This window comes from Octopus sinensis, linkage group LG8, assembly GCF_006345805.1.
Source record: "Octopus sinensis linkage group LG8, ASM634580v1, whole genome shotgun sequence".
NCBI lineage: Eukaryota > Metazoa > Mollusca > Cephalopoda > Octopoda > Octopodidae > Octopus > Octopus sinensis.
This window is the reverse complement of record NC_043004.1, coordinates 63,222,842-63,250,341: the sequence shown is the minus strand read 5'-3', so window position 1 is coordinate 63,250,341 and position 27,500 is coordinate 63,222,842. Positions and strand designations below refer to the sequence as shown.

At 38.2% G+C, this 27,500-nt stretch overlaps 1 protein-coding gene across 1 annotated transcript in view; it reads left to right on the top strand.

Moving 5' to 3' along the window:
- Positions 1–27,500, top strand: part of LOC115214827 (EEF1AKMT4-ECE2 readthrough transcript protein-like) — an 85,954-nt gene that overhangs the window by 8,957 nt on the left and 49,497 nt on the right. Inside the window, exons 5-8 of the mRNA XM_029783858.2 lie at positions 9,256–9,297; positions 11,824–11,865; positions 14,393–14,434; positions 17,160–17,198. Of these exons, the coding sequence (XP_029639718.1) occupies positions 9,256–9,297; positions 11,824–11,865; positions 14,393–14,434; positions 17,160–17,198 (165 nt within the window). The remainder of the gene's footprint in view (positions 1–9,255; positions 9,298–11,823; positions 11,866–14,392; positions 14,435–17,159; positions 17,199–27,500) is intronic.

Below are 27,500 nucleotides of genomic sequence, written 5' to 3'. Positions count from 1 at the left end.
TGGGCTTGTGTCGAACAACTGCTGTCACGTGTGGGACGAGTCGGTTTATCAGCTGAGTCTATCGTTAATATTGTCACGCCTCCCTACTTCAAACGCGAAGGAAGAGCTATTTTCATCATCCTTGTGGCTATGGCGAAAGAATGTATCTGGTGGACGCGTCTGAAAGGATTGGAGACAAACACTTTCCTCTCTGGTCAATCTCTCATCAACTTCTTCAAGTACCACTTGAAAAGGAAAGTGAGAGTAGAGAGGCGAATTTTGTCTAGCGAATGTTTTAAAAGAAGATGGGTGAATGTAGCAAGAATGGCGCGTATGAATGACGAAGCCACCTTGAGCATGATCCTATGAACCCAGAAATTGAAAACAGAGGGTTGCTTATTTGCAAAAAAAAAAAAAAAAGAAATATAACATGTGACTCCATTGACCGAGGTTACCGTGGTCTTTTCCGTAGGCTTTTCTTTCCACGGGTAAACCTCACCTGTCCTCCCCTTTACACCTCATATTGACATTTCTGTGATAACGATCCCTATTGATCAATTTTTTTTTTCCTCTCCCCCTTTTTTTTTAACCCCCCTTTTTTTGTCCACTTCCTCTCCTTTTACGATCCCTTTTGATCGAAACTCCCCCCTCCTTTTTTTTCTTTTAAACCTTCAAAAGAAAAGCTCTACCTTGTAATTTGTTCTATATGTGTGCAGCCCTGTGTGGCTAATAACGAAACATATCTATCTATCTATCTATCTATCTATCTATCTGTCTATCTACGCTTTCAACTGTCTGACAAGTTCCGACTAGACCACCCGAAGGCGCCAAGTGGACATGGAGCAACCGCATCGGGTCGTCGAGATCGTATCTAGATATGATACTGTGTAGGACAGTAGATAGAGATAGCATAGGATGTCCACAATTCCACATAGTCAGCTACACGAATCAAAAACTTGTGACATGTACGCAAGACTTAGGTAAGACACTTAGACAGGGTCCCGGATACTGGAAACTAAACGCGTCTTTCCCATCGAGACAGGTTTTCAGAGACCAGATTAGCACACTAGTAAAGAGGGCTTTGACGGGAGTCATCATCAACAACAAATGGTGGTTTGCCCTCAAGAGAGCAGTAAAAGCAGAAGCGATTAAGTACAGCAAAGCACTAGCCATAGATAGAAATAGAGTAGAGGGTGAGCTAGTTAAGAAGCTAGAACATGCAATTAGAAGCGGCATCGCATCCGACGTTTTGGCGGCGAGGTTGGCCCTCGACAAATACTTCAACGCCAAACACGAAGGGTGTGTTTTCAGAGCTAGGATACGTGCTCTAAGGAACGAAGGTGTTGGAGCCGCGAGAGAGGCCCGGGTGGCAGAGGCGCAACAGGGCAACAAATCCACCATTCAGTCTCTTGTAGATGAACAGGGGCGCGAATTGATCGAGCCAAGTAAAATGTGTGAGGCCTTTCAACAGCACTTTGCCCGACTGTTCGGGACAAGTGGCGGGCAAGAACGTAGGGTGGACTTCAGTGCCTACCTACATAGCCTACCACGACTCTCGACAAGAGAGGCAGGGTGCTGCGAAGGTGCCATCAGGCGGCGGAAGTGCAGGACGCGATGGCAGAATGCTCGAGGAACAAGTCACCGGGTTTGGATGGTCTACCCTACAAGCTTTACAATTGTATGCCAGACTTGTTTGGAGATTTCTTGGGAGCGGTATAATGCAACTGGCAGCAAAACGGGAGCATTCCTGGTTTTGTGAGCCGAGGAGCCGTAACACTGCTGAAGAAAGATCTAAACAAGTGAAATGTAATAGATAACTTTAGGCCCATCACTCAGCTTAATGCAGACTTCAAAATTTTGGCCAAGGTACTAGCCAAGAGGTTGGCGCTTGTCATCGAGAAACTGGTCGACAAGGCGCGAGCATGCGCCGTGCCGGGCCGGACCATCCATGACAACCTCCACCTGATGCGCTACATCATAGACAGGGTAGTTAACGAACCTGGCATGGGTGGGGTGCTGATCAATTTAGATCAATCGAAAGCTTTCGATAGGGTGGACCATCGATACTTGTAATCAGTCCTCAGAGCGGCTGGCGTCGGTCCCGTCTTCCGCGGCTGGATAGCCGCTTTGTACAGAGGCATCCGTTCGGTAGTTCGCGTAAATGGACATCTATCGAGACCTTTCGACATCGCACGTTCGGTCCGTCAGGTCGCGTCGCTTCTATACGTATTGACTCTGGAGCCATTATTGCGGAAGCTGGCAACTTTGAGGGGCATCCCACGATAACTGGGATGCGGGACGAGCGTGTCTGCATACGCGGACGACGTCACCGTCATTGTGTCTAGCCACGAGCACATCGAGCCGGTCGGCGAGACACTGAAAAACTACGAAGCGGTGACAGAAGCGAAAATCAACCGGGAAAAGTCAGTGGGCTTGCGACTAGGCACCTGGAGAAGCAAGCCCATGCCGTCCGCCAGCGCCTCCGTCGTGGGACGCTGGACCGACGGCCCGGTCGAGTTGCTCGGGGTCTGGTTCGGTCCGGACATCCAAGTGGAGACGAACTGGAACGAGATAATGAGTAGGGTGGTCACTCTCGCCCGGCAATGGGCCGAGAGGAAATTGTCCCTAAAAGGTCGGGCGGAGGTGGCGAACACGTACATCGCATCCGACATCGATTACCGCCTGACCGTCGTACCTTGTCTCGACGCTACCATCACCAAACTAGAACGCATTCTCTTTCGCTTCTTGTGGAAAGGATGCGTCCCGATGTTCAGGCGATCCATTTGCTGTCAACACCCGTTAAAAGGAGGACTGGGCATGCCGTGGTTGATGACGCACAGACACGCGCTGAGACTGCGACATCTCAGGCTCTTCGTAGACGACGGTGAACAGGTGTGGTCGCCGTTTGTGAGGCACGCTTTCCCGCAGCTCGTCTCCATGACCGAACTGCAGTCGTGGATCAAAAAGAGGCCGAGGAAGGGCGAATGGTACCGCGAGTGTCGCGTTGCTCTCAAGCAACTCTGCCGTCCCGGGTCGACCTTGAGTGACTCCATCACAACCAAAGCATTCTATAGGGGATTAATGGAGGGGAGGTACGACGACGACCTCGGGGCGGACCTGGACGTCGACGAGGAATACCTGACCCGCCTGTTCGGGACGACTTTCGGGCCGGGGCCCATGGACAACTTCCGGAGATTCCTGGCCTGACAGTGCTACCGAGAAGCGCTACCCGTTCGGGATAAGCTCTATAGGCATGGCTCGAGAAACACGAGGCCGACCTACCCGAGATGCGGTCAGAGCGACGAAACCGTTCTGCACGCACTCGTGCAGTGTCCAACAATTTCCGACCTGTAGGCTTATGTTGAACAACTGCTGTCACGTGTGGGACAAGTCGGTTTATCAGCTGAGTCTATCGTCAATATTGTCACGCCTCCTTCCTTCAAACGCGAAGGAAGAGCTATTTTCATCATCCTTGTGGCTATGGCGAAGGAATGTATCTGGTGGACGCGTCTGAAAGGATTGGAGACAAACACTTTCCTCTCTGGTCAATCTCTCATCAACTTCTTCAAGTACCACTTGAAAAGGAAAGTGAGAGTAGAGAGGCAAGTTTTGTCTAGCGAATGTTTTAAAAAAAGATGGGTGAATGTAGCAAGGATGGCACATATGAATGACGAAGCCACCTTGAGCATAATCCTATGAACTCAGAATTTGAAAACAGAGGGTTACCCACTTGCAAACAAATGTGGTAACATAAAAATATTGACCGATGATACCGTAGTCTTTTTCGTAGGCTTTTCTTGCAACGGATAAACCTTATCTGCGTTCCCCTTTACACCGTACATCATGACACTGTGATACACGATCCCTATTGATCGTTTTTCTCCTCTCCCCCTTTTTCTTCTTTTTTCTTCCTTTTTTCTTTTTCTTTTCCTTTTTTCTTTTTTCTTTTCTTTTTTTCTTTTCTTTTTTCTTTGTTTTTCCTTCTTCCCCATTTACGATCCCTTTTGATCGAAAACCTACGCCACTTTTTTGTTTCTTGTTCGTTTTCTTTTTGTTTTTTTTTCCTCCCACAAAAGAAAAGCTCTACCTTGTAATTTGTCCCATCTGTGTGCATCCCTGTGTGGCCAATAAAGCAACTTATTTATCTATCTATCTATCTATCTATCTATAAATATATCTGTCTTGACTGCCGTGATGCCGCATCGGCTCCGCAGGTAACCCCTTTTTGTTTCGAACATTTATTGTTTCAATTTCTGCACACAAAGTACCCACCTTTCGTTTGAGTGTGTTTTCAAGGGAGAAATTGACCCCTAGAGGCAGTTTCATACCTATTTACATATCTCTTTTCATCGATTTCCTTGCCATCTTTCTAAACAAATATGGCTAAGCGAAACCATGAAGCTGACTTCTCGACTCTACCAATGCTAGAGGCGAAGGAAGCTGAAAGCAAAGTCGTTCCGCGTGAACGCACACAGGCCTTTGATGGCACGAATGCTTCTGCTACTAGAACCACTACGCCATCACCACCACAACCAATACGAATACTGAAAACAATTTTGCCGCAGCTTTGAAGTTAAAGAAAACAGTCATGTGCTTTTCCAAAGAAGAACCGCCCACCTGTAAAGCAATGTTTAAAAGAGACGACATCTGCATACAACTACACACACCACAAAACATCGCAGAAAGAATCGAAACAAAAAATTCAGTTAGTTACAGAACACTCAGTCTAAAAACAAAGCTATACGAGAAGGCCGCTCAAGAAAATGTTGAAAAATGTTTAAGGCCTATATAGTCCATTAATGATTACATTACAAGGGGTGACAGATTTTCCACAACTGAAGTTCGATTCGACACTGAAGAAAGAGCCAAAGACATCTCCACTTTGAGTCCTTCCAATTTGAAAACCGGATTGGCCAAAAAGTTGAAATTCTTGCTGAAATTAATCCGATGATGTTCGAAAAAATTCTACATAGAATCCAATGAGAGAGGACATCGAAGGCAGAAAGCTACGTTGCTATGTTTGTGGTAGCAAAGCACACTTACAAATTAACCGCCCACTAGCACAGAATCAATAACAACAGCAACAACGACTACAAGATCACGAAAAACAAAAATAACCACAAGAAAACCAAAAAACGTGCAGAAAAACCAGAACTGTTACCCACACCGCCATATGCAGAACTAATTAAACAACTCTACAAACAAATAGAGGAAAATCGGCAACCAAAAAGGCAGCCCAACCAAACAACATCACCACCAACGCCACCAAGAAAAGAAGCAACACCACCATCACCACCACCACCAACAACAACAACTTCAAAGGAGGAAGAGAAAACCAAAAAGACTCATACCCCACCCCAAAACCCACACGCCACACCCAAACTGTCACCAACCAGCACCAACACCAATAACAAAGTCAACACACTCAGAAATAGACCCCAATACACTTCCCCTCCCTCCTTCAGATCCTCCGATATGTCGTCAGATGAAGAAAACGACACAGGGGATTGGCAAGTGTCCACAACCAATCTGTCAAAATGTTGTATATCATGCGAGAGGGAATTAGTTCGCAACAATAGAGGTGCGAGTCGCAAGTGAAGATAAGGCCAGGCAACACTCAACGTCACCCTTGAGATCGAACGAAGTGGTACTACTACCTATCTACTTAGGAAGGCGAACTTCCAACGTGAGAGTAGGAGAAATCCCAGCGCGGTCGACGTCGCCTTGCTGGTGGCCGCTAACGTTTTGGGCTTGGAAGAGAAAAGAAGCACAAACCTTGGACAGGGAATGAAGTGAAGTATCATGGAAGAAAAAGAAAGATCCCACCATTCTTCAACGGACGCTTTTCCCCAAACCATGTCCACCGACACTGACTCCCAAACGGCTCCTACAGTCACAAGTCTCCAAACCTCCACCTCTTATACTAATCTCCCCCTCCCCACAGTTATAGACACACGCAGAGCCCTCAAGCTTCTCACACCCGTCCCTCATAAAAATTATATATATCTGCGTATGATGCAAACAATTAAATTTTTTAAAATGAAATTGCCACTTTAACAAAACGCACAAACATTTACTTGTCCTGATATCAGTGGCGTTCCCACTCACATAGATTTTATCTATATAGATAGGACCAACCACAAATGCTTAAAAAATATATTTCCTGAGGAGGTTGGCTCTCCAAGAAAAAGTATTTCGACAGCACCCTATAATAAACTCATTGTGTCCCCACAGACCACGAATGATGAGGAGGATTAACCATCCTCCAGGACTCTTATTTATATTTTTGGTTTCCCATAATGTAGGATATATAAATGTGCGCGGCCTGGGTTCGATAAGAAAGTAGGGTTTCCTCTGTGACGATCTCAGGTCGCATAGACGGGATGTTGTTGTTATTACTGAAGCAAGACTGTGAGGGCTGCAGACTTTCTCACTCCTGTTAAACGACTACGAGAAAATTATTTCTCTATGTCAAACGGCAGGGGTGAGTGGCGTCATGGTTCTTCTCAGGAAGGCTTTAAAGTTACAGATAAGAACAATCTTTGTTGACCCGGAAGGCAGGCAGGGCCGTCGTTGATGAGACGCACAGCAGTGGTAAGTCAGGTTGCTGGTTGTCTACCCTCTTTGTAGAGTGGGACAGTTCGACGTTTTTCAATATCTTGAAAATTCTCTAGGCACATAAGACACAGTAGTGTTGCTAGGAGTCTTTTACACAATCTGCGATGCACGCGTAGATTATGTTAATAATTAATAATTAATCACATTTATATCCTCATTCTGGTTTAAACATCTTATTTTCTCACATATTTCATTTGACAATCCTTATTGCTGATAATTACCATGTATGTAATACCTTGCACAACTCTCTCTCTCTCTCTCTCTCTCTCTCTCTCTCTGGTTGCTCACTGACTATCCATTAGGAAAACAGGTTATATGCTTTATTTGTAGCAGTAGCTTTCTGTCTTTGCCAAGAAATGTAAAGATGAAAAACCCAACCGTAAATTCTATTCAAATGTTGTACTCAACTTCTTGCCCTAGAGATTTGGCATAGTTGTTCTCAACAGAGGGCGAAATAATCTGCATGCCTCTCATTTCAGCAGCGGGAGGTTTCAGTATTTACACGAAATAGATGAACTATTGACCAGGTAGTTACTTTCGAATTACTCATCGAGCTTGTGCGAAGCTCTCGTTTGGAGACGATTGCTGGCTATATTGACATCAGTAAGTCTTTTCACTTGATGGACAGGGATGTGTTCAGAAGAATTCTGGTGTTACGAGGCATAATTCTGTGGCGGTTAGGCTGATTGCGACCTTCACGCAATTCATACTGCAGCCAGCATCTGACTGATTCCCACTCCGATCTGGCTCCGTCAGGGATGCTCCAAATAAAACCAGTATTTGCATGTCCAGTATATTTGACCGGATGGTGAAACATTGAGTTCTGGTGCAACCATAGATGTAACTAAGATTACAGTCCTGAATTTTGAAAATGTTTCAGGTAATATATGTTGCAGTGCTTCCTAATGTCTCAAGGAATGCACTCCTTTCACTAAGTACAGAAAGCTGAATCAATTTGCCTTAAAGTTTCTTCTGACAAAATCCAGTCCTACGTTGGTTTCACTAAGTTGATTTGCATTTTGAAACCACGACGGATAACATTATAAATATTGTACTATACATAGATACAAAGTATATGTGTATTCTTGAAAATATCAATATTTCACTACTTCCTTATTCTGCCATTACAAGGAATGGATAACGTATACCATAGAATATTAATTTACCAAATGTAGCTCACTACGAAATCACTAGGTAGAAGTAAGTATATAAAAATGGTGTCTTAAATCTAAGACACTTGCCTGGGTATAAACGTCTGCAACGCAGAATAGCCCAACAAAATTTGCCTGTAAAATCTAATCTGTTTAAATTTTAACGTTTAGAAGTTTGACTCATTATACATTGATGTATATTAAGATGAAATCATTTAATGCTACATAAAATTTATCAATACCCAAATCTGTTTGCCGGAGGATCGTGGTGCTGCTAAGAAAGGACTCAAACAACGGGGATAAATAGACAATTTCAGGCCCATCACTCCGTTTAATTGAGATTTGAAGATTTTGGCCGAGGTATTAGCAGAAATGTTGGCGAGTATCGCGTGTGGACTAATCGGCGGCAGATCTATCCAGGACAACCTCCATCTTATACGCTATACATACATGCATACATACATGCTTACATACATACACACGTACATACATGCTTACATACATACATACACACGTACGTACATACATACCTGCCTATAAATGTGGGTATATATACATGTATGTGTGGTTATCCATACAGGATGCCACGAACGGCTATTCAATTGAATCCAATACAGCCAATTAAATACACAGGATGTCAGGGACCACAGTACTTGTATCAAAACAACATTTATAGTCAATTTTGACAACAGAAGTTATCAAAATAAGGAGTGTCCTGATTTGATATAATAGGCAGACACTAGTGTTTTGAAGCAGCAAATAATTGCTAGAACACAGTAAAGACGAATGATCAGTGAAATATTACCTTTCAAGTAATGGCTGATGGAGGAAATAACTGATTCATTGACAAAGATATAGCACATTCCATTCAAGAATGTCTTTTAATAGATATTTTCCTTGATTCACGTGCCCATTTCTAAATTTCTACTCTTCAGTTAATAATTAATCTTGATTCTTTCACTGGTATTTTAATTTTAGTGCGTAACATAAACAACAGAATTTCGATGATCTCTTTCTAAAATTATTTCATACTTACCCTTGATCATTTCTGTATCCTGTCGATATATCAATCTTATTTTGGGACGCGAATATAAATTAAACACAGATTCGAACTAGAATATTTTATTCATATTATTTTCAAATATGGGAAGAATGTCAGCATATGTCTGAGAAGTGTTTACATTGATTATATTGTCACTAGTGATTCAACTTTTCTTATTTTATCACTCACCAAGTATCAAAGGTGGATTAATCCACAGCTAAGATCGTAAGCATGGGCAAAATGATGCTGAACTCTCTGCATGGCATACTCTTCTGCAAGCTCTCCCTTAAAATCTTTTCATATTGCTCTCAATGTCTGAAACAATGCCATCCGTTTTTGGAAAGATGTAAGTCGATTACATCGACACCAGTGTTCAATCATTTCTTAATGTCGTATTTTATTCCATAAGCCAAATACAGAAATCACATCAGTAATATATGTTTCTGCTTTCCATTTATATTTCAGTAACAGGGTGGTTGCAGGCGAACCGGGTCCTTTGACAGTCTTGTAAGTTCTTCGCTACCGATATATTTCTATCCTCACTCTGGTTTATACATCATATTTTCTCACATATTTCATTTGACAATCCTTATTGCTGATAATTACCATGTATGTAATACCTTGCACAACTCTCTCTCTCTCTCTCTCTCTCTGGTTGCTCACTGACTATCCATTAGGAAAACAGGTCATATGCTTTATTTGTAGCAGTAGCTTTCTGTCTTTGCCAAGAAATGTAAAGATGAAAAACCCAACCGTAAATTCTATTCAAATGTTGTACTCAACTTCTTGCCCTAGAGATTTGGCATAGTTGTTCTCAACAGAGGGCGAAATAATCTGCATGCCTCTCATTTCAGCAGCGGGAGGTTTCAGTATTTACACGAAATAGATGAACTATTGACCAGGTAGTTACTTTCGAATTACTCATCGAGCTTGTGCGAAGCTCTCGTTTGGAGACGATTGCTGGCTATATTGACATCAGTAAGTCTTTTCACTTGATGGACAGGGATGTGTTCAGAAGAATTCTGGTGTTACGAGGCATAATTCTGTGGCGGTTAGGCTGATTGCGACCTTCACGCAATTCATACTGCAGCCAGCATCTGACTGATTCCCACTCCGATCTGGCTCCGTCAGGGATGCTCCAAATAAAACCAGTATTTGCATGTCCAGTATATTTGACCGGATGGTGAAACATTGAGTTCTGGTGCAACCATAGATGTAACTAAGATTACAGTCCTGAATTTTGAAAATGTTTCAGGTAATATATGTTGCAGTGCTTCCTAATGTCTCAAGGAATGCACTCCTTTCACTAAGTACAGAAAGCTGAATCAATTTGCCTTAAAGTTTCTTCTGACAAAATCCAGTCCTACGTTGGTTTCACTAAGTTGATTTGCATTTTGAAACCACGACGGATAACATTATAAATATTGTACTATACATAGATACAAAGTATATGTGTATTCTTGAAAATATCAATATTTCACTACTTCCTTATTCTGCCATTACAAGGAATGGATAACGTATACCATAGAATATTAATTTACCAAATGTAGCTCACTACGAAATCACTAGGTAGAAGTAAGTATATAAAAATGGTGTCTTAAATCTAAGACACTTGCCTGGGTATAAACGTCTGCAACGCAGAATAGCCCAACAAAATTTGCCTGTAAAATCTAATCTGTTTAAATTTTAACGTTTAGAAGTTTGACTCATTATACATTGACGTATATTAAGATGAAATCATTTAATGCTACATAAAATTTATCAATACCCAAATCTGTTTGCCGGAGGATCGTGGTGCTGCTAAGAAAGGACTCAAACAACGGGGATAAAATAGACAATTTCAGGCCCATCACTCCGCTTAATTGAGATTTGAAGATTTTGGCCGAGGTATTAGCAGAAATGTTGGCGAGTATCGCGTGTGGACTAATCGGCGGCAGATCTATCCAGGACAACCTCCATCTTATACGCTATACATACATGCATACATACATGCTTACATACATACACACGTACATACATGCTTACATACATACATACACACGTACGTACATACATACCTGCCTATAAATGTGGGTATATATACATGTATGTGTGGTTATCCATACAGGATGCCACGAACGGCTATTCAATTGAATCCAATACAGCCAATTAAATACACAGGATGTCAGGGACCACAGTACTTGTATCAAAACAACATTTATAGTCAATTTTGACAACAGAAGTTATCAAATAAGGAGTGTCCTGATTTGATATAATAGGCAGACACTAGTGTTTTAAAGCAGCAAATAATTGCTAGAACACAGTAAAGACGAATGATCAGTGAAATATTACCTTTCAAGTAATGGCTGATGGAGGAAATAACTGATTCATTGACAAAGATATAGCACATTCCATTCAAGAATGTCTTTTAATAGATATTTTCCTTGATTCACGTGCCCATTTCTAAATTTCTACTCTTCAGTTAATAATTAATCTTGATTCTTTCACTGGTATTTTAATTTTAGTGCGTAACATAAACAACAGAATTTCGATGATCTCTTTCTAAAATTATTTCATACTTACCCTTGATCATTTCTGTATCCTGTCGATATATCAATCTTATTTTGGGACGCGAATATAAATTAAACACAGATTCGAACTAGAATATTTTATTCATATTATTTTCAAATATGGGAAGAATGTCAGCATATGTCTGAGAAGTGTTTACATTGATTATATTGTCACTAGTGATTCAACTTTTCTTATTTTATCACTCACCAAGTATCAAAGGTGGATTAATCCACAGCTAAGATCGTAAGCATGGGCAAAATGATGCTGAACTCTCTGCATGGCATACTCTTCTGCAAGCTCTCCCTTAAAATCTTTTCATATTGCTCTCAATGTCTGAAACAATGCCATCCGTTTTTGGAAAGATGTAAGTCGATTACATCGACACCAGTGTTCAATCATTTCTTAATGTCGTATTTTATTCCATAAGCCAAATACAGAAATCACATCAGTAATATATGTTTCTGCTTTCCATTTATATTTCAGTAACAGGGTGGTTGCAGGCGAACCGGGTCCTTTGACAGTCTTGTAAGTTCTTCGCTACCGATATATTTCTATCCTCACTCTGGTTTATACATCATATTTTCTCACATATTTCATTTGACAATCCTTATTGCTGATAATTACCATGTATGTAATACCTTGCACAACTCTCTCTCTCTCTCTCTCTCTCTGGTTGCTCACTGACTATCCATTAGGAAAACAGGTCATATGCTTTATTTGTAGCAGTAGCTTTCTGTCTTTGCCAAGAAATGTAAAGATGAAAAACCCAACCGTAAATTCTATTCAAATGTTGTACTCAACTTCTTGCCCTAGAGATTTGGCATAGTTGTTCTCAACAGAGGGCGAAATAATCTGCATGCCTCTCATTTCAGCAGCGGGAGGTTTCAGTATTTACACGAAATAGATGAACTATTGACCAGGTAGTTACTTTCGAATTACTCATCGAGCTTGTGCGAAGCTCTCGTTTGGAGACGATTGCTGGCTATATTGACATCAGTAAGTCTTTTCACTTGATGGACAGGGATGTGTTCAGAAGAATTCTGGTGTTACGAGGCATAATTCTGTGGCGGTTAGGCTGATTGCGACCTTCACGCAATTCATACTGCAGCCAGCATCTGACTGATTCCCACTCCGATCTGGCTCCGTCAGGGATGCTCCAAATAAAACCAGTATTTGCATGTCCAGTATATTTGACCGGATGGTGAAACATTGAGTTCTGGTGCAACCATAGATGTAACTAAGATTACAGTCCTGAATTTTGAAAATGTTTCAGGTAATATATGTTGCAGTGCTTCCTAATGTCTCAAGGAATGCACTCCTTTCACTAAGTACAGAAAGCTGAATCAATTTGCCTTAAAGTTTCTTCTGACAAAATCCAGTCCTACGTTGGTTTCACTAAGTTGATTTGCATTTTGAAACCACGACGGATAACATTATAAATATTGTACTATACATAGATACAAAGTATATGTGTATTCTTGAAAATATCAATATTTCACTACTTCCTTATTCTGCCATTACAAGGAATGGATAACGTATACCATAGAATATTAATTTACCAAATGTAGCTCACTACGAAATCACTAGGTAGAAGTAAGTATATAAAAATGGTGTCTTAAATCTAAGACACTTGCCTGGGTATAAACGTCTGCAACGCAGAATAGCCCAACAAAATTTGCCTGTAAAATCTAATCTGTTTAAATTTTAACGTTTAGAAGTTTGACTCATTATACATTGATGTATATTAAGATGAAATCATTTAATGCTACATAAAATTTATCAATACCCAAATCTGTTTGCCGGAGGATCGTGGTGCTGCTAAGAAAGGACTCAAACAACGGGGATAAAATAGACAATTTCAGGCCCATCACTCCGTTTAATTGAGATTTGAAGATTTTGGCCGAGGTATTAGCAGAAATGTTGGCGAGTATCGCGTGTGGACTAATCGGCGGCAGATCTATCCAGGACAACCTCCATCTTATACGCTATACATACATGCATACATACATGCTTACATACATACACACGTACATACATGCTTACATACATACATACACACGTACGTACATACATACCTGCCTATAAATGTGGGTATATATACATGTATGTGTGGTTATCCATACAGGATGCCACGAACGGCTATTCAATTGAATCCAATACAGCCAATTAAATACACAGGATGTCAGGGACCACAGTACTTGTATCAAAACAACATTTATAGTCAATTTTGACAACAGAAGTTATCAAAATAAGGAGTGTCCTGATTTGATATAATAGGCAGACACTAGTGTTTTGAAGCAGCAAATAATTGCTAGAACACAGTAAAGACGAATGATCAGTGAAATATTACCTTTCAAGTAATGGCTGATGGAGGAAATAACTGATTCATTGACAAAGATATAGCACATTCCATTCAAGAATGTCTTTTAATAGATATTTTCCTTGATTCACGTGCCCATTTCTAAATTTCTACTCTTCAGTTAATAATTAATCTTGATTCTTTCACTGGTATTTTAATTTTAGTGCGTAACATAAACAACAGAATTTCGATGATCTCTTTCTAAAATTATTTCATACTTACCCTTGATCATTTCTGTATCCTGTCGATATATCAATCTTATTTTGGGACGCGAATATAAATTAAACACAGATTCGAACTAGAATATTTTATTCATATTATTTTCAAATATGGGAAGAATGTCAGCATATGTCTGAGAAGTGTTTACATTGATTATATTGTCACTAGTGATTCAACTTTTCTTATTTTATCACTCACCAAGTATCAAAGGTGGATTAATCCACAGCTAAGATCGTAAGCATGGGCAAAATGATGCTGAACTCTCTGCATGGCATACTCTTCTGCAAGCTCTCCCTTAAAATCTTTTCATATTGCTCTCAATGTCTGAAACAATGCCATCCGTTTTTGGAAAGATGTAAGTCGATTACATCGACACCAGTGTTCAATCATTTCTTAATGTCGTATTTTATTCCATAAGCCAAATACAGAAATCACATCAGTAATATATGTTTCTGCTTTCCATTTATATTTCAGTAACAGGGTGGTTGCAGGCGAACCGGGTCCTTTGACAGTCTTGTAAGTTCTTCGCTACCGATATATTTCTATCCTCACTCTGGTTTATACATCATATTTTCTCACATATTTCATTTGACAATCCTTATTGCTGATAATTACCATGTATGTAATACCTTGCACAACTCTCTCTCTCTCTCTCTCTCTCTGGTTGCTCACTGACTATCCATTAGGAAAACAGGTCATATGCTTTATTTGTAGCAGTAGCTTTCTGTCTTTGCCAAGAAATGTAAAGATGAAAAACCCAACCGTAAATTCTATTCAAATGTTGTACTCAACTTCTTGCCCTAGAGATTTGGCATAGTTGTTCTCAACAGAGGGCGAAATAATCTGCATGCCTCTCATTTCAGCAGCGGGAGGTTTCAGTATTTACACGAAATAGATGAACTATTGACCAGGTAGTTACTTTCGAATTACTCATCGAGCTTGTGCGAAGCTCTCGTTTGGAGACGATTGCTGGCTATATTGACATCAGTAAGTCTTTTCACTTGATGGACAGGGATGTGTTCAGAAGAATTCTGGTGTTACGAGGCATAATTCTGTGGCGGTTAGGCTGATTGCGACCTTCACGCAATTCATACTGCAGCCAGCATCTGACTGATTCCCACTCCGATCTGGCTCCGTCAGGGATGCTCCAAATAAAACCAGTATTTGCATGTCCAGTATATTTGACCGGATGGTGAAACATTGAGTTCTGGTGCAACCATAGATGTAACTAAGATTACAGTCCTGAATTTTGAAAATGTTTCAGGTAATATATGTTGCAGTGCTTCCTAATGTCTCAAGGAATGCACTCCTTTCACTAAGTACAGAAAGCTGAATCAATTTGCCTTAAAGTTTCTTCTGACAAAATCCAGTCCTACGTTGGTTTCACTAAGTTGATTTGCATTTTGAAACCACGACGGATAACATTATAAATATTGTACTATACATAGATACAAAGTATATGTGTATTCTTGAAAATATCAATATTTCACTACTTCCTTATTCTGCCATTACAAGGAATGGATAACGTATACCATAGAATATTAATTTACCAAATGTAGCTCACTACGAAATCACTAGGTAGAAGTAAGTATATAAAAATGGTGTCTTAAATCTAATTTCAAAACAATCCTTAATGCTGATAATTACCATGTATGTAATACCTTGTACATCTCTCTCTCTCTCTCTCTCTCTGGTTGCTCACTGACTACCCATTAGGAAAACACTGATAGGCAGGTAGAAGTAAGTATATAAAAATGGTGTCTTAAATCTAAGACACTTGCCTGGGTATAAACGTCTGCAACACAGAATAGCCCAACAAAATTTGCCTGTAAAATCTAATCTGTTTAAATTTTAACTTTTAGAAGTTTGACTCATTATACATTGATGTATATTAAGATGAAATCATTTAATGCTACATAAAATTTATTAATACCCAAATCTGTTTGCCGGGGGATCGTGGTGCTACTAAGAAATGACTCAAACAACGGGGATAAAATAGACAATTTCAGGCCCATCACTCCGCTTAATTGAGATTTGAAGATTTTGGTATTAGCAAAAATGTTGGCGCGTATCGTGTGTGGACTAATCGGCGGCAGATCTATCCAGGACAACCTCCATCTTATACGCTATACATACATACATACATACATACATGCATACATACATATATACATACATACATACATGCATACATACATGCTTACATACATACACACGTAGATACATGCTTACATACATACATACACAAGTACGTACATACATACCTGCCTATAAATGTGGGTATATATACATGTATGTGTGGTTATCCATACAGGGTACCACGAACGGCTATTCAATTGAATCCAATACAGCCTATTAAATACACATGATGTCAGGGACCACAGTACTCGTATCAAAACAACATTTATAGTCAATTTTGACAACAGAAGCTATCGAAATAAGGAGTGTCCTGATTTGATATAATAGGCAGACACTAGTGTTTTGAAGCAGCAAATAATTGCTAGAATACAGTAAAGACGAATGATCAGTGAAATATTACCTTTCAAGTAATGGCTGATGGAGGAAATAACTGATTCATTGACAAAGATATAGCACATTCCATTCAAGAATGTCTTTTAATAGATATTTTCCTTGATTCACGTGCCCATTTCTAAATTTCTACTCTTCAGTTAATAATTAATCTTGATTCTTTCACTGGTATTTTAATTTTAGTGCGTAACATAAACCACAGAATGTCGATGCTCTCTTTCTAAAATTATTTCATACTTACCCTTGATCATTTCTGTATCCTGTCGATATATCAATCTTATTTTGGGACGCGAATATGAATTAAACTCAGCTTCGGACTACAATATTTTATTCATATTATTTTCAAATATGGGAAGAATTTCAGCATATGCCGGAGAAGTGTGTACATTGATTATATTGTCACTAGTGATTCAACTTTTCTTATTTTATCACTCACCAAGTATCAAAGGAGAATTAATCCACAGCTAAGAACGTAAGCATGGGAAAAATGATGCTGAACTCTCTGCAAGGCATACTCTTCTGCAAGCTCTCCGTTCAAATCTTTTCATATTGCTCTCAATGTCTGAAACAATGCCATCCGTTTTGGGAAAGATGTAAGTCGATTACATCGACACCAGTGTTCAATCATTTCTTAATGTTGTATTTTATTCCATAAGCCAACTACAGAAATCACAGCAGTAATATATGTTTCTGCTTTCCATTTATATTTCAGGAACAGCAGGAATAATAACGAACCGGTTTCGAAAGTCTTGTAAGTTCTTCGCTACCGATATATTTCTTTCCTCACTCTGGTTTATACATCATATTTTCTCACATAATATTTCGTTTGACAATACTTATTGCTGATAGTAATCATATTTGTGATACTGTGCACGTATTTTCTCTCTCTCCCCCTCTCTCTCTCTCGCTGGTCGCTCTCTGAGCAAAGAAGTTCTGTAAATATTGTCTAGTCTTCTCTATTGACGGTCTAGATGGGTACATAGTAACCACCAATGCATCGTACCTATACAAACTTCACTTGGTATTACATGAGGAGTCACTGACTGAGGTATGGTCCGACCAGATCCGTAACCTGAGCAGAGTAAGGGGGGCCCATAGTTATATCAAACAAATTGTTGCTATTATTATTATTATTATTATTATTATTATTATTATTATTATTATTATTATTATTATTGAATGTTCATCGGCACCAAAGCTTATCATCGAAGAAAATTCGTACCTTCCTAGCAGTTAGAATTAAGTCTATTTCTTAGAGGGTCAGGTTAGTAAAGTTTTTAGCTAGAATAAGAGCTTCGTTAAGGAGATAGGGGATACAGAAGTGTAGTAATTGTTGATAAGGAATTGTAGGAATGAGGATGTTTTTATATATTCAGGGAGGTGAAACTAGGTTATAAACTCACTTGTTCAAGAAAATGGCATAGATCAATTGGATACCTTGCTTAATCACGTCCAAATATACGGCACGGAACTCGCCACGGATAGGCTTACACCGTGGGGCTAGTGCATCGAAGAAGAATACGACCATTGTAGACTGACCAGTAGGGAGGCAGAGTATATGTGCGTACTATCGCATGCATCGGATGGCTATGAGGTGGACAGTTGCGGACTGATATTCTCGATATAAATTGAGAACACACACACACACACACACACACACACACACACACACACACACACATACACTCACACAAACATTCACACACATAGTACTCACACACTCACTCACATGAGCACGCAAACAGATACACACGTGCACACTCACCCACGCACACACGAGCACACTCAAATACAAAGATTTCGTTTTATTGCAATGATAGTCAATGCTTCATTGCAGAAGTTGGTATATTTATATATGTGCCAAGAGAATGGTGACTATTCAAAGAGTTCCATATGACGCATAAAATAGATGTTTCTACATAATAGCAATTATGATGGATGAATGAGAAATGGTCCCTCTGCTAAGTGATTGGGTATCACGACACAAACGCCCTGGTTTTACAAACGATATCATACTACGGTGACTAAGCTCTAAACTCTATGAATTTTCCGATCGTTGATTTGTTTCCTGAAATTGCTGAGTAGATGTAACAAGAATACCTGCTTTAATAGCCTCTGGCATAGTAAATCTAGTATGGAAACTGATTGATAGACAGTGGCATCTGAGAGAAAACATGAGAGGTTGGATGAAATTGATAAGATTATTTAACGTCCAGTGGACATTTAAAGTCATATTCAAAATGCGTTTGTGAAGACTTTGAGTAGAACAGATGGCAGTTATAATTAAATATGCAGGGCATTCTTACTGCTGAGCATTGAGAAGAAGGTATTTTCGACGGGCTTCAATTTTATGAGACAAATGAACGGTCATTCTTCACACTGGTTGCAAAGATATTACTTGGCGGTTCATAAAGAAGGTAACCACTTTGAAATTGTAGAGAACATGCTTTCTTTTCTTTCAACTTCACTCTAATATTAATCAAAATATCAATCTAATATCATCAATCTAAAATCATCAAATGCATTACCTTCAGAACCACTTTGATAATTTGTCACACTTAGTTGTTAACCAGCAATGAACAAAGTGAACGATTATACCTAGATTTAAAACTATGAACACAGGGATACGAATATGATGATGTATACCTGCAACACCATTCAATGCGATTATTCTGAGGCAGATCACCAGAGAACTTCACTCAGTCGCCGCTTTCGTGAGACGCCTGAGTATCTCGGCTTGGGTCACTTTCTTGATTACATGGGCGTAATTTATTTAGAAATATATAACTGCTACCTGAACATGTTGGATAAACAAAAAAAGTAACAGTAAATAATTGAAGGCATCAATCCTTGCATGCTTTTGGTTGCTGCATACAAAGAAAAGATCTTGGCAATCGGAGCAGATAACAGAAAACTGGGAAAACTGATGGAATATGAAAAAAACAACTATAGGTATTGACATGAAAGTAGATCTAATATGCTAGGCTTCAAATCCCGTGTTATCTAGTGGTATCATACCTTCAGTAATCATATAAAGCATATATGCTTTTGCTCGTGATTCGATCCCCCACAAATTCGTTACATATTGTACATATTGAAGAGAACCGATTCGTGTCTGCACAGATATACGAAAATGGTTATCTGCAGGGTTAGCTAATGCCCCTAGATAGATGCACATTATGTCTCTAGGAACGTGGTAGTTTTAAGTGTAGTCGGTACTGAAGGTGAATAAGTTGAATAATATCGGAGGTTGTTGTTAAATTCTTTGGATGTAGGAAGCGGTGGAAGGCTTTACACAAATCATAGAAACTTTAGTATGGCCACCAGACATTGTTTATGGTTATGAAACATATGGCTAGTTTACTTAAAACTTACCAGATTTAAATTCAGTGGAATACATTTAGATTTTTACTGCTAGTAAGAATTCATGTCAAGTCTTTGATGCTCAAGTTGCCTGAAATTCTATCGAGAGCTTTCAAACATTTTCTAGTAACGTAAATTAAACTATACTAGATTGGAATTGCTTCAGGTAATTATAAAATATATCCTGAAATATCTCTTGCAAATTGTTCAACTGCAGACACAAACCCAACACACACACACACACGCGCGCACAAAAAAATCATACACCCATATATGGATGTGCGTATGCATATTTAGAAACCACTTATACACACATACAGGCCCCTACATTTGTCAATATAAATACCCATATATATGTGTGTATATGCATTTGTGTTTCATTATGTGTTTGATGTGGAGTGTTATGTCTGCTCTATTTTTGGAAACTCTCATTGGTTTAATAACCCACTCGTAATGTTACTGTAGTCTAAGGAAATCTAACATGATATCTTCAACATTATTTTTACATTTCAGGTCCAATGATAATTGCAGGTTCCAGGATATGTTGTAATTCTCCATTGAAATATTTAAATGCCTCTTCGTTAGGGGACCCGTTTTATATAAATATTATTATACAAATATTGTCCCAAATTCTTTCTTTGTATACAATCATCACATACCCGGGGTATTGCAACGTATACACAAATTTATTATTCACCAAACCCAGAATTTTACATTACCATAAACCAAACTCGACATAAATTTTGTATACATATGTGTATGAGTGTTCGTACATGATTGCCCACGTGTGCTTATGTACGTATATATGCGCTTGAGTGTGCGTGCGTATGTATGTTTAGGCACATGAACGTGTATGTCTACATATGTGGAATGTACGAAATTATCCATAGACTGAACATCTGCTAAAATATGTGATAAACGCGAAATTTCGCAACCAGTTGTACATATATATATATATATATATATATATATATATATATGCAAATATGAACTAAGAGCACACATTAAAAATATATATGTTGGTATAATATATGTGCAGTTATTCGTATGTATCCATATGTGTAGATACATACGAATGTATGTATATATGTATATATGTATGTATGTATGTATGCATCTATCTAAATATCTATCGACCTCTCTATTTATTTGACTATCTATAAATTTGTCTGTATGTAAGTATCTATCTATCTATCTATCTATCTATCTATCTGTCTATCTTACAATACTTAATCATATCGAAGGGAAATCGGAATTAATAGACATCTTCCCTTCCAGTGGCCTAGCGCGTAAAAGTTTAGTCCAAAGACTATGTATTACTCATAGAATACACTGTATATTTAAACACATAAAAGTAATCCACTCACAGGGTTCATCCCGCTAAAAAGAACAGCTAGATTCCAAAACCACAAAATTAGGGATAAAATCCCGAAAGGAATGAAATGAAAAATATAAAGTTTTACCATCTGGCGGTGCCCCAGCATGGCCACAGCTCATGAGCTGAAACTAGAATCAATCAATCAATCAATCTAGTTTCCTGTACAATTGGTTTCTGACTTTAGTTTAGCAAAAAAGATAATTTGGTAGGTGAAATCATTATCAACAGGTACACCTCAGCTTAAATAGGATTTGGAACCTAGCTGTTCTTTATAGCGCGATGAATCTCGAGTGGATTCCTTTTATGTGGTTAAATGTACACTGTATTTTATGAGTAATATATTTATATATGTATATATATATATATATATATATATGTATATATTTATATATATAAATATATTATATATATATATATATATATATATATATATATATATATATATATATATAATATATATATATATATATGAATAATAATAGAGTTTGCCATTAATCATCTTTTAAATAGGAGAATGAGAACATTACTCCATTATAAAGTTGGCTGTTGTAGTGAAGATTATAGTCTGTGACAGGCAGTAATATGATAATTAGGTGACCGAGTGTGATAAGAGTCTGCTAGACTGGTTCTTACCTAGTTTGGAAATGGGTGTAGATGACATTTTCTTATAGAAGGCTTAAGCAAATGATAGCTGGGAAAAGGATCTAAGAAGTTAGTCTCTCGAGGCAAGCTTGTCCTAATATTACAAGCGATGCCATCTAAAGTATATAACATATTCGTATCTAAAACAACACCCTACATCTTTCCACCTCATGCCTAACTGTCTTGTACGCATTTATTTTTCTTTATATTCTTTCCTTCACTTTTTCTTCACCATTAGTTCTTTCTTTCTTCATTCTTTCTTCATTCTTTATCATTACTTCTTAATGATAAGAAAGAATAACTGATGTCCCCCCAGATATCCATTCTTATAACCCTACTATAATAAAATATCATATACACGTCTACCAGCCTACTAAGAACAAGTCTAGTAGTGTAGCTGAACTTAAATGACATATTACTCCCTCTCACACACTATATTCTTAAGCTCTACTATGTCATTGTTGACATCGGAAAAGTTCAACAGCGTCCCAGTTATATTCTCGTGGTATTCTTTTATTTGTAAAATAACTTTCCATCTGATGATTACTGCATCCTTTTTTTGGAATGGTTTAATGTTCTCATTCCTCTATTAAAAGTTGCTAAAGCTAAATTATCAATTTAATAAATTCAGTCAAAAACACCACCACAAGCAACAATAACTAACGCTACGCAAGGTCGAGATCGTTTACAAGCTCGTATTAGGTTGTCTTTGTTCATGTCGGACATGACTCGAACTATGGCAGCTTTCAAAGAATCTTTGGTGTTATGGGGGAATTGTGTGTGCTATGGTGGGGTGCTATGAGGTGGACATTTCTCTCAAAAACGCTCCATACATAGTAGTCCAGTGGATTGAGATCTGGAGAGATAGGAGGCGAAATGTTGGGAATGATGTGATCATGCAAATTGTCGGTTATCCATTCTTGTATCATTTGAGCCTTGTGTGATGGTACACAAACTTGTTGAAAGGCATAAGTCTTCCATTGCATACACTGTTGATCTAACTTTATTCAGAAACGTCAATTTACGCAGCAGCGCATTCATTCTAAGGCCTTTTGGAAAAGGTTGAGGAGGCATCACATGTCCTTCACCCAGAATCATGACACTTGCAGGAGATTTTTGTGTGAATTCCTCTTAGAACCTCAGACGTGTTGTGCACATATGCTATCTGTCATATCTTCTGTTAGATTTCTGGTCCTAGTCAAAGTTTTCTCATTTGAAAAATCCAATAACACCATTTTCATGGATTTTAAGTTTGTTCGAAATTCTACTGGATCCGATTAACGGTTTTCTTTCGATTTTCTGACATGAATTGACCTCTCATCATTACGTAATATTTGTATCTGATGTCTCTCCATGTACAACATTTCTGACTGCTTTTTCTGACACATGAAATCATTTTGCAATTGATCTCATTGACTTTTCTGGATTGTCTCCAATGTTTTACTTAACTTCCTAAATGAATTCAGGTGTTCTGATTGAATGTTATCTTTTTCATGTTTTGATACAAGTGATAAGCTTCCATCTTCTTTTCTCAACTCACACGCCGAATCTTATGGGCATGTACAAATTCTGACTGCTGTTTCTGACACATGAAATCATTTTGCAATTGATCTCATTGACTTTTCTGGATTGTCTCCATGTTTTACGTAACTTCCTAAATGAATTCAGGTGTTCTGATTGAATGTTATCTTTTCATGTTTTGATACAAGTGATAAGCTTCCATCTTCTTTCTCTAACTCACCACCGAATCTTATGGGCAAAAGATCATTCAACATTCAGAAACCAAGATATTCCTAAATCACCATGCTTACTTTCAAAGCCATAATCACAGCATGTTTTTCATTTCATCAGTAAGCATAAGGCCTGTTATTGATATTTTCTGAACTAGAAGTTAAAAAAATAAGTCAAGTAAAATAATGATAAAAATGCAAGTGTCCCCAAGATCGTCCGCACCTTATATACATTGAATTTAAATTTCATACCCAAACTATGGGTTTAAAATATCCAGTGTACTGCATAATTACCCCCCTCTCTCTCATATATAAATAGACATGCATACATACATACATACCTACATACACACACACACACATATATATATATATATATATGCATGTATTTATGTATGTATGCATATAGAATGTGTATATATATATATATATATAATATATATGTTTTCTTTATTTGTGAATTAGGCTACCATCGTGTTTCATGTAAGAAAGTAGGAAAATATCCAATAATATAACAATTATCAACTCGATCATATGGAGAAAGGTGTTCGTCTCCATTTTTGATAAAAAATTCCTTTCTTTCATGGGATTTTCTCGCGAATCCGCCTAATTGAAACAAGAACCATGAATCAAGGAACGCACTGTAGATCCACTATTTCATTGTTTCATTTGTAGTATATAGTTGTTTGATGGATTGATATATCTACAATGGAATATCTAAATATCTATACATGTAATCGGGTATAATTTTGTATATGCCATTCAATTTGCCTATAGTTTAGATGGGATCTGTATATGTAGGTGACAAAAATGCTTGTGTTCAGCTTCACACGTTTACACCCCAAGTTGAATAATGACTGCAAGCAGTTTGCCTCTCTCATTCTGTAGATGCAAGCGATATATATCGTAATATAAATGAACACAAAGGGTTGCTGTTCCAAAATTATATTTAATCGGTCGCTTTATGTTTGCAATGTCTGAGTAAGTGCACAAAGGTGGTAACCTGACAAAGAATTATTAGTATACAGCAAAGGGGAAATTCTCTCGAAGGATTAATATATCTTTTATTATTATCACCATCACTTTTATCTTCAGTGTCATATCAAATATAAATCCTTTCAATCACGGTAGGGTAGGATGACCAAAACTCTCAGTAACTGCATCCCGATTATTGCAAACATGTTACTCGAGTTAGTTTAATTTCAACATCACCTTCATCATCAGTGGACATATGCTTCTTACTACAAATGTAAAATGATGGTGCAACCCACCAATTTATACCCTTTGTATATGCCACCATATCTAACTGTCTGTTACGTATCTATCTTTCCGTCTATCATCTATCCATCTACCAACCCTCTATCAGAACACACACACACGCGCACCACATACACACACATACATGTATATAATCATATATGTATAACATATACATATAATATTATATATATATATATATATATATATATATATATATATATATATCTATATATATATATATATAGTTCACTAAGTAATAATATCTGAATGTGTATGATGCGAATTTAGTTTATGAATATAATAAACACAATGATTGACATACTTTTTATGTTAATTCAAATAACATTGTAGAAGTAACGGAGAATTTGACAACATTATTGTGAGTAGGTTCTTGATTTCGCCATTCATAATTTCAAGAGATGATGAAGTTTTCCAACTCACGAAGTACCAGCATGAAGCTGACTGTAATAAATTATTCACATACCAATATTTTGTTACTCTTTTACATGTTTTACTTGACTGTTACAATTATTGTGAACCACTTTGGATAATTTTAGTTAAACGAATCGTATCTGTATTTCCTTTACTTTAACGCTAACTACGCAGTCTATCTGTCTATTTTGTCAGAATGCTAGATTCTAGCTTAAGAGGACAAACGAACACTGGTTGTCAGGACAGCGTTGGCTTGACTAATAGGAGAAGTTACTCTCGCCTTGTCAATCTACTTAAGCGATATAGGCTGGCAAATCGATTCAGTCTGGATTATCCGAGTATTCCAACGTGGACTTCCAGTAATAACGACGGATCAATCCGGTCTTATAATAGATAGAATTATAGTTAATATTAGAGGTGTTTTTGGGGTGTAGCTTCTACATGTCGTTGTATAGCTTCCATGGGATTTTTACATAAGTGAGGACACCTTCAATATAACTCTGGAAGATTCTTGCTTACAGGTTGGGCACAATCACGCCCGCCAAATACATGTTCGTGTTCATGAATACTATCATTACCGTTTCCGTTTTTCCCAACAGGTTTAGTGGCCTGTACCAGGCCAACTCTTTTCGTTCCTTTGCTTTCTATCAGCTTTTCAGCAGTGGCTTTTCTGGCCCTTTTTAGGATTTTCTTTTCCCTTTTTGGGAACGTTGTCGGTAACCCCTAATTTGAGCAACATTTTCACCTACCGAGTTGCTCAGGTAGTTTCACTCTATGACCTCAGCATTAATTTGCTTGCTTCATCTAGACCGTGTGTGGTGGCACCTTTCTGGATATCGAAAGTCTGGAGCCTGCCGTGTGTAACGCTATTTGCAACAATGGCTTCAGTTTCATTACCACCGTTATTCACAATATTTTGTTTATTCATTGTCACTCATATGAGGTTGCTATTATCAGGTTATGCAATTACCAGTGTATTCATTGTGACACCATCACTAGATGTATCATTAATCAAGACATGGGGAGACTCGGGGAAACTCTACACGCTTTTTTCATTATTATTATTATTATTATCATCACTGATATCACTGATATTCCTGTGCTATCAGAGTAGTAGTAGTTGTAGTATTTGTAGTATAGCATTTGCAGCATATTATCATTATTTTAATTTTTATCATTAACACCATCACCACCAATACCGCTGTTATTATCATTATTACTATTTCAATTTATTATTTAAAGATTTTGTTAAATGTTCTTATTTTCTTGTACTTGGGATAATCATACATATGTGGTTTTTGAAAGAAATGGGGGAGGGAAAATAGCACCTTAGTGATTCTACAGGTCTATAAATAGATTCGGCAGTTGGTGGGGAGGTCAGCCATAGGGACAAAGAATCTTGGAACATTTTGGGTCAGCGGAGGTCAAATGTGTTTACTACTACCAGCTACCGCTGGAAGTGCTGATTTTGCCCTTGAGAAGAGGCAATTCAAACTGTTCTATTTGTAATTTATGGCAGAGAAAACAATAATGTATATATATAGGCGCAGGTGTGGCTGTGTGGGATGCAGCTTGCTTACCAACCACATAGTTCTAGGTTCAGTCCCACTGCGTGGCATCTTGGGCAAGTGTCTTCTACTATAGCCTCGGGCCAACCAAAGCCTTGTGAGTGGATTTGGCAGATGGAAACTGAAAGAAGCCCGTCGTATATATATATGTATATATATATGTGTGTGTGTTTGTGTGTCAGTGTTTGTACCCCCAACATCGCTTGACCAACCGATGCTGGTGTGTTTACGTCACCGTAACTTAGCGGTTCGGCAAAACAGAACGATTGAATAAGTACTAGGTTTTACAAAGAATAAGTCCTGGGGTCGATTTGCTCGACTAAAGGCGGTGCTCCATCATGGCCACAATCAAATGACTGAAACAAGTAAAAGAGTATATCTACATATACACATATATACTGATATTCACGTTGTTGATTTTATAATTATTATTTTTATTATTATTATTATTATTATTATTATTAATAAGTAGTAGTAGTAGTAGTAGTAGTAGTAGTAGTAGTAGCAGCAGTAGTAATTGTACTGGTAGCAGCCGCGTAGTATTAGTATTAGTATTAGTAGTAACATTCGTCTTAGCCGTACTTCGACCATCTTCGAAAGCTATCATATCCGTTTCCTGATTTATTCTGGTTATAGTGCTAGAGTTACAGTTGTGGCCGGTGTTAGTGTTGTCGCTGCAT